Genomic DNA, 9,607 nt, shown 5'->3' with positions numbered 1-9,607 from the left:
CGCGTTGTGAGCTTGTAGATCGGCTATTTTCAGAGCGCAACACCCGAGCGCAACCAAACATAAAATGACTTGTCTTTTAGTTCTACTGGATCTCTTCTCCACTATTCCCTCCATAACATTTTAGTCTAGTTTTTATTTGTTGACGAAATTGTCATTATATTTAGTCATAGTTTTAGTCATCATAGCTTAGGTTTTATTTCATTTTCGTCAGTGAAAAAAGGTAGTTGACGAACATCGCTCGTCATAGTTTTAGTCGACGAAATTACCACTGGTTTTAATCAGTGTGTTTCGATTCCTTTGCACCGAGATTGACTTTTTCCTCCATGTTTGACATCATGCAGCGAGGTTGCTCACAGTGAAGGCTCTGATTTGAGCTTCTGCGTCGTGCTGTTTTAGCCACGTGAGTCCGCTACAGTGCAGTGTTTATAATGTAGCACAGTGTTTCCCAACCCGGGGTCCAGGCCCCCTTGGTGGGACGCCAAAAGATCACAGCGGGGACGTGAGCTAGTCCAACATTTTAAACATGTTGCACAAAATCAGAAGTCTGCCTACATGTCCTCAATGTCATATCACTACAACTTATCATACTGTACATAGTATATTATCCTCTACGTTTAACATAGATAACTGTCACGTGTAACATCATTGCGAAACACAGTAATAACAGTGTTCAAAATGTTTAAAATACATTATAATTGCCCTATATAACAAAAAATGTAAATTAAAACCACCTTAAATATTGTATTTATTTTAGAAATAGTTCACTCAATAGGGACCGCTCCCGTCGCAAGTTGATGATGTCATAATGTCCATGTGTAGTCCAACCCTATAGAATGTATTGAATGCATGTGCTAATAAAAAACAACTTGACACTTCCTACGGTTAATATGAGCATCAAAGCAATATTTTAAATACTTTTTATAACCACATTCCATAGGGCTGGCCCACACATGGTCATGGACAAATGACATCATCAACTTACAGTACGACGGGAGTTGTCCCTATTGAGTGAAAGATGAACTATTTCTGAAATAAATAAAATATTTAAGGTGTTTTTAAATTGTAATTTCAGTTACAGAGGGCAATTATAATGTATTAAAGCATATGAGGATTATTAGCCAGGGATCCTTTTAAGCACCTTCAACCTGGCATCCCTATTGTGTGTCTTTTCCCCCCATATTGTGCAAGAGGTATATAGGGCTTTAGTGGTTGGAAAATGTCTAAAAATGACATGGCTGTGCGTGTGCGTGCAAGTGTGTCAGATGAAATGGGTGTGGCTCCAAGCAGAATAAATTGAGAACCAAATGTTTATTGCATAGCAGGAATCCGCCAGATGGGGGCGGTAGCCTGTGAAACGAATGTGACGCAAGCTTCTTCCATTTGGCAGAGTCAGGTTAGAACCTTAGTGCTTTTCACATATAAAATATGTTGTTTTATTATTTATTATGTTGTCATGATAAATATAACTGTGTGTGTGTGTGTGTGTGTGTGTGTGTGTGTTTTATCTCACTCCATAAATAACATCTTAATTTCATGTATGAACTTGTACTCATTCAAATAATATGTACACTCCATCCCCTGGTGATGTCATCTATGTTGCTGTAATGTTGTAAATAACCAATATTCTGTTGACTTATTTTCATGTGTGTAGATTGTGTGGTAAATAAAGTGTATTCAGCTTAATTATGTTGATGTGTTTATAATGATGTTGTGATCTAGTGTGTGTGTATGTGTAGGCCTATGTGTGTCACTTCCTCTTGTTGGGGTCATTAGAGTGTTTCATTATACTAATCAATGAAGGAGACCCACTTCCTGTCTTGCTTGTTTTTGAAATATTAAAATCTGTTCTTCTGCGTGGGGCTGAGACATGGACGCTCACAGCAGGTAAAGTCCCTGGATGCAGTGTTGATTTTTTTTTTAAACAGCTTAGCAATTTGTTTCTCCGCGCCTCCGACCAAGTGGAGCTTACTATGTAACCCTGCTCAGGTTGTGTGTCTGTCTGTATGTCTGTCTGTGTGCATGCACTACCTATGTAGAGGGCGCCAGAGTGCAGGAATTTAGACAATGCTCTGATTTAAATGCAACACCACACACACACACACACACACACACACACACACACACACACACACACACACACACACACACACACACACACACACACACACACACACACACACACACACACACACACACACACACACACACACACTCCCCATCCCCCATCACAGTGAAATAACATGGATTACAAGTCCGTAAATACACAATATTTTCGAGCTGCGTTCGCTTCCAGCGTTCGCGCGTCTTACTTGTATTATCATTGTGTTACATAATGTTGAGGTATTATTGTTGTTGTTACTTATGCTTTATTTGTTGTGTTCGTATTGAAGGACACATAGCAGGGTCATCTGATATTCCCCTTTGAGTTGTTTTGGCCGCTCTTGTCTTGCACATTACTTTGTTATTGTTTTCCCTTCCCCAATCGTTATTAGGCCTGTACTGTAAATGGTATTGAGCTAACACGTATTTTATTGGTTATGTGAAATAAACTACGCTAAAGTAACTACCACAACTTACAACAACCTCACAATCTACAGCTGTGTGGCTGCAATTGTATTATTACATTACATTACATTATAGTCATTTAGCAGACGCTTTTATCCAAAGCGACTTACAATAAGTGCATTCAACATAGGTAGGGAAGAAAACTACTAATCACCAGAAGTCATAAGTGCATTCTCTTCTAAAACAAGCAACTAAGAGTATACCTAGCGCTGAGGTAAAAAGTGCAATATATCAGCTACCTACTTTCTTAAACAGATGAGACAAATAGGACAATCAAATAAACAAGATCCAATAAAACAAGAGCTCATAGAACTAATTGTGTTTATGTTTATTTTATTACCCCAGCCACAAACTGTTGCAAAAATTCAGCCAATGAGTAGAGAGTGCCCAGTTATCAGCTTAATTTTTTTTATAGTGTTCCAGTTACAATTTTGTCTGCTCATTTATTTGTGTCTCACTTGTTTCACTTGTTTAATCTGTATGTATCCTGACTGAGTTCTCTAGCCTGATTGGATAAAATTGGTAACCTGACCTGAAAATGAATTTTCGGTTCAATATGACAAGGCCATGGAGACTTCTGTTACTGAACAAACACTGCAGCAACGAGTACTATCAGAATACACTTATTTTAACCAAAGAAAATCACTTACCCTAACTTTAAAACCACCCCCTTGAACTTGGGGCAGTCCAGAAACGCCCCTGACGACCATCCGGCCAATCACAGCGTGACAAGCCCCCCCGATCAAGTCTTGGGCTATGGGACCGTTCCCCTGGGCTATGGGACGGCAGGAGCAACACTTCCGCTTCCTCGCGGAAGTGTTTCAGTCAGCATCGCGCAGAGCCACGGGGAGGAGCGCAGCGCCGCAACAAGTTTTAAAAACCACACAAAACAAAACCATTTAAATTAAAAAATAACTACATTAAAAAAAAACACAAACAATTAATTTTTAAAAATAATAATACTACATTCGTAACACGAACAGCCCGCCACGCGGACCGACAAGAAGCACAATAACAGAGAAATAAAAGAACCGGAGCCCGCGGTTGCAGAGAGCCAGAGACCGAGGAGCCGGGCTCTGCTGAGGCCGGACGACATGGATCCTTCCCCGGCCAGCAAGGCCGGCCGTCCCGCGGGCCGGCTGCTGCTGAGCACCCCGCTGGACGCCAAGGACGAGATGGAGGAGGTACGTAGAGATCTAAATCAGTGGTATTCAACCCTTTTTCATGTCCAAGGACCCCCTAAATTGACACTTATTAGCCTGCGGACCCCCCATTTGAAAATATATGCCAAGGACCCCCCATAAGAGAAGATTTTTTTTTACGGCTTTAGCAGTGATTTTCAACCATTTTAATTTCAAGGACCCCCCAGTTTGACATGCATTAGGCTACGGGACCCCCATTTAATGGCATTTCTATCTCTGGGACCCCAATTTACATTGTAAGAGCAATCTTAATGTAACTCTGAGAGTGTACAAATGTGGTTCCATTTGTACACTCTGAGTTAATACAGACCCATAAGGTTCCATTTGTACACTCTCTGAGTTACAGACCCATAAGGGTCCATTTGGTTCCATTTGTACAGTCTGAGTTACAGACCCATAAGGGTCCATTTGGTTCCTTTTGTACACTCTGAGTTACAGACCCATAAGGGTCCAAATTTGGTTCCTAACTATCCATCATTTAGCTGGGGACACCCTGCCCCCTGGAACTCCCTTTTGGACCACTGGTGGTCCCCGGACCACTGGTTGAGAACCACTGATCTAAATGGAGGGTTTCCTCTGTGGAAGCTGTTTCTGACGGCCTGAAGAAACACCCTGCAAACAACCCACTGATAGGTGGGCACTTACAGGGACATCTGGGCACCTCGATGTGAAATTGACTATTTTGTCCAAAATGTTGAAAAATAGTAAAGTAAAGTATACATGATTAGAACATGTTTAACACGCTTTCTAATATTTCTACAATTGCTACAAAACCTGTATATCTTTTTTTATATTTTGGGCATAAACAAGAAGTTGAATGATACAATTAAGTCAGATAATGATGTACCATGCATGTTCACATCATGTATACTTTACATTACTTGAGAATATTTTCCCCCCCAAAATAGCCAATTTTACATCGAGGTGCCCAGATATCCCTATAGTGCCCACCTATCCTGTATCCTTTAGTTTAATACACCATATCCACTGCCTGCTTTTTGGGGGGTTAACCTTCTCAAAGCAAAATAAATGAACAATAGAAGTGATGTTGACTTTGTATTAGTTTGTATTTGTATTGTAATAGTATTGTTTTCACTATTCTCATTTCACTGAGTAACACACAACTTCTGATCAGGTCATAACAGAGTCAGGGTGCTGATATTGTGCATGTTGGCTCACTGGAAACACTCTGCTAGGTATTTTTTACTTAACTGGAGTATTACTGAACTGTACTTTTACTCCACTACAATTATTTGAAAACTTGAGTTACTTTGCAGATATAAATAATTTTATTATAACACATACATTAACCACTTCAGCCCTATTTCATATTTGAAAATAGCTGATCTACAAGCTCGCAACGTGTTGTGAGCTTGTAGATCTGCTATTTTCAAGTATATGTTGATGCCAATACTTTTGTACTTTTGCTCAAGTAACATTTTGAACACAGGCCTTTTACTTGTAACAGTATTTTTTTAAATATTGTGGTATTGATACTTTTACATAAGTAAAATATCTGAGTACTTCTTCCACCACTGCTTAAGGGGGTTCCAAATGGACCCTTACGGCTGTGTAACTTTGAGAGTGTACAAATGGAACCAAATGGACCCTTTTGGTTCCATTTGTACACTCTCAGAGCTGGTCCTTTCAATTAAAAGGTTTTGAGAAGCACTGTGCTGTAGACACTAAATGGAACAGAGCCTAAATATTATTAGTATAATTGGTAAATTAACTGTGTGTGAAGGAAGTAAGGAAGAGGCCCCCAATTTATTTCCAACATGGCTGCTGTGCATAGAGCCTGTTGTACACACACACACACACACACACACACACACACACACACACACTAATCAAAACAAAAGAGAACCCCATATTATCCTTATCTCCCGTAGTAGGGTTAGCCACGCTAGCATGCTAGCTAGCACGGTATAGGACTATATGAGGGTCGGTAGCACGGTGGCTAATAGCTAAAAGCTAACGCGCACGACGTTATGCACGCACACAACCGCTGGGTTTTGTGTTGCTTGTTTTACGTGCGAGGTTTGTTTATTTTGAGACTGTTGATGAAGTGACACTGGCTAGCATTAGCATGCTAGCACTACGTAAACAACATGGGTCGGTCGCACACAGTGAGTGTGTGACTGTGTGTGGCGCATGCGCAGTCTGCGCGCATCCTTCACATGTCAACTGTCATTGTTTTGGTTCAGTGGTGGGAAAAAGTACCAGAAGTACTCAAATGTTTTTACTTAAGTAAAAATATCGATACCACAATATTAAAAATGCTCTGTTGCAAGTAAAAGGCCTGTGTTCAAAATGTTGCTTGAGTAAAAAGCCCCCCCCCGCCCCTCAGTGGTCCTGGAATATGAAAAAAAAAAAAGTAAATATAGCATCGAAATCAGTTCAACGAACCCTGTTTGATACTTTTGGCTGTTTGAAAATAGCTGATCCACAAGCTCAAGACATCTAGGAAGAGTTTTTTTTTAACAATGTGGAATCATTTTTGACTGCATTTACACCACTTCTCTTATGGGGGTCCCTGGCACTAAATGTTTTCAGATGGGGGGTCCATGGCCATGAACATCTTTGAGAAGCGCTGTCATCAGCATGTTTATATTCATTATGAACAGAGTGGCATTGTGGTTCTTCTGTCTCATTAACCCATTAAGACCGGGAACACATGTGTCATTTTTAGATGTCTTTGGCTATTCAAAAATAGCAGATCTAAGCTGGTAGAGCTGCTCTTTTTTTTTTTATCGTGAAAATCTTTGAATATATATTCTTTTCAAATCAAACATTTTTAACTCAAACCCTTGCTTCTGGGGGATTCTACAAATGTCTTCTAAACCATTTTTTTTTTTAAACCTATGTTGCTATGATATCAGTGGTGCTCAAACTTTTTCACGTCAAGGACCTCCCAAAATTATATGTATTTGGCCGCAGACCCCCATTTGAAAATATTTTGTTCCAGGGACCCCCTAACCTCGCGTCACCAGTCTTTCCACCTCGGAGGAAAGCCTGGTATGCGTTACTAAAGACCCATATGATCCGGTTTAGGCCACGCCTACTGAAAAAAGAAAAAAGAAAAAAAAAATCTTTCCGGATTTTACCCATCCGGTTTTGCGGTGCCGCTTTGTTTTGGTTCCCCAATCCCTATTTAAATGGAATAGAATTTCCCCGTGGGATAATACAGACGCTAAATAGTCTCCGGAAAGTGCATATACACATTTATATTTAAAAAATAAGCTAAACTACGCCGCATCAAGGATTTTATTAGGACGGACCTATTTTGGGGTGAGTCAGGGTGAAGTCTTTCCGGCTCTGCCCATCCGGCCGCTTGATGACGCGGATGACGTGCCTGGTGACGTAGAGTTACTTCCGCTCCCGACCGGATCATAGACCCGAAAAGATATGCTGCCCAGGCTAGGGACCCCCAGAAGCAAAGATTTGAGTTAAAAATGTATATATGTGTTCAAAGATTTGCACACATTTATTTTTCATGATTTCTTCAAAAAAATAGCAGATCTACAATCTCATAGCGCGGCACTCGGTGCCACGCTATGAGCTTGTATATTTGCTATCTTTGAATAGCTCAAAGACATCTTAAAATGACACACAGATGCGTTCACGGTCTTAACGGGTTAAGGTCTTAAGCACTGATTTAGTTCAACAACCAAAAACAGTTTCTGATGGGCGAGAAATGGAGCAGACTGTTGCACTGTATCGATTCAGTTCACATCAAAGCATACAGTGTGGGAGGAGGTCATTTTAGTTCTTCCCATTTTAGTTCTTCTAGCAGATTACAAGCTCATAGCGTGGCACCGAGTGCCGCGCTATGAGCTTGTAGATCTGCTATTTTGGAAACACACATCTTTACTTCTGGGGGTCCCTGGCACGACACATCTTCAGGTGGGGGTCCGCGGCCACATACATATCAATTTGGGGGGGTCCTTGGCACGAAAAAGTTTGAGAACCACCGGCGTACTGTACTGTAGCTCAGTTTAGCCGGTACCCATTGGAAATGAATGGCCGGCGCTCATTTTGTTGCTTGTTGTCTCTTTTGGTGCGAGTTCTTCTTCAGTAAGCTGTGTGTGTGTGTGTGTGTGTGTGCGTGCGTGTGCGTGTGCAATTAGATGTTGTGAAGACCATTTCACTGGTCCTCAAGAGATAAATGGTTGTTTTACTGTTTAAAAATAGACATTTAGACTTAGAGGTCAGGTTTAGGTGTTGGGCTTAGAGTTTTCCCCCTTTTAGACTTCGTTGGGCCCACTTGCAATACCCTCACTGCCCACCTGTGGGCCCCGGCTTGTTGATCTGCTACTTTCTTGAAAAGTAACAGTTTTGGACATGGAGGTTTCCACCTGACAGACGATTTGTAGAATTGGCCTCAGGTTGTTAGTTAGGCTTAAATTAGGTTTGGTATTTTTAAATGTATTTGTACGCAGTTGTATTTTGCATTTCCTGTTTTTGTCATGATGATGATAGACTCGCGTGGCCAGACTGTTGCCTCCCACAATTTTCTAATGTTTCCGGTCATACAGTCTGGGACTCGGAAGCTCTGATCATGATTAGAATATAAACCGGATGTGAAGCTTCCTCCCCACTTCCGTTTCGTCTTTACAGTCGCGCAAATATATCCAACTATAAATCAAAATCATTTAAAGGTATATTTCACTTTCAAAAAAACTTTTGGTCATTTTATCATCTACTCAGGCCTTTGTGAGCCCCCCAGACAGTTTTTAAGTTGCTCGATTCAGTATTTATTTGATATTCATTTTATCAGACACGCCCCCTTCCTATACAAACCCATTGTAACTTCAAACTCCATTTTAACCATGTTAGATTCGTCAAAAACACCGTCCTTGGTTCTGGTGACTCACCCTGCCCTCCTAATGCGTGAGGGGGCCGATTATTTTTTTCATTTTATTTTTATTTATTTTTTATTGTATTTATTTTTTTTAAATTTCCCCCAAAAATATTTAAAATAAATGAAAAATGTAATTGAAAAAACACGGCCCCCTCGCGTATTAGGGGGGCAGGGTGAGTCACCAGAACCAAGGACGGGTGTTTTTGATGAATCTAACATGGTTAAAATGGAGTTTGAAGTTACAATGGGTTTGTATAGGAAGGGGGCGTGTCTGATAAAATGAATATCAAATGTATAAATACTGAATCGAGCAACTTAAAAACTGTCTGGGGGGCTCACAAAAGCCTGAGTAGATGATAAAATGACCAAAAGTTTTTTTGAAAGTGAAATATCCCCTTAAGTATATTTAGCTTGCTGCTTAGTAGAAATGGAAATTAAAAAAGAAAATGTAAAGATATTTTAAAATATATTTTCGTGAACGGAAGTGCCAGTTTCCTCAATCGGATTTCGGGAGTTGTAGTTCCAGACTCTATATAGCATTCGGAGATTGTGGAATAGTTGTCTGGCTACACGAGACTATGATGATGATGAAAAATGTATGATGAATTTATATGTGGGACTACGGGTGGAAATGAGCTGCTAGCTAAATCCGGCATTTTTACGTGAGATCATGTTCAATTGATTGAATTCTTGTATGTATGCATGTATTGAATGTTCATTAAAGGTATGGTAAGTGATATTTCTTGGTTAAAATGTTAAAGCACCATATTCTGCTATAGAGTGTTTGTTCAGTAACAGGGGCTCTACATTTTCAGGTACTGTAGGTGACAACATTTCAGCCAATCAGAAGAGAGTACCCATTTATCAGCTTTACAGTGTTCCAGTTCCAATTTTGTTCAGCTAATTTCTTTGTGTCACCACTTCCAATTTCACTTGTTTAATCAGTATCCTGACTGAGTTCTCTATCCTGACTGGA

General features: G+C 40.3%; 1 protein-coding gene across 4 annotated transcripts in view; it reads left to right on the top strand.

The window, feature by feature from the left end:
- The first annotated feature begins 3,403 nt into the window (after positions 1 to 3,403).
- The window catches only part of ints3 (integrator complex subunit 3), a 45,020-nt gene continuing 38,816 nt past the window's right edge, over positions 3,404 to 9,607 (top strand). For all 4 annotated transcript variants that reach the window (XM_080442856.1, XM_080442855.1, XM_080442858.1 and 1 more), the window contains exon 1: positions 3,404 to 3,749. In XM_080442856.1, coding sequence (XP_080298982.1) covers positions 3,660 to 3,749 — 90 coding nt within the window. In that variant the 5' untranslated portion in view covers positions 3,404 to 3,659. The remainder of the gene's footprint in view (positions 3,750 to 9,607) is intronic.

The sequence above is a fragment of the Gymnoscopelus braueri genome, assembly GCF_963280865.1.
Source record: "Gymnoscopelus braueri genome assembly, chromosome: 11".
NCBI lineage: Eukaryota > Metazoa > Chordata > Actinopteri > Myctophiformes > Myctophidae > Gymnoscopelus > Gymnoscopelus braueri.
The sequence above is the reverse complement of the archived record's forward strand: the minus strand, read 5'-3'. Positions and strand labels throughout refer to the sequence as shown.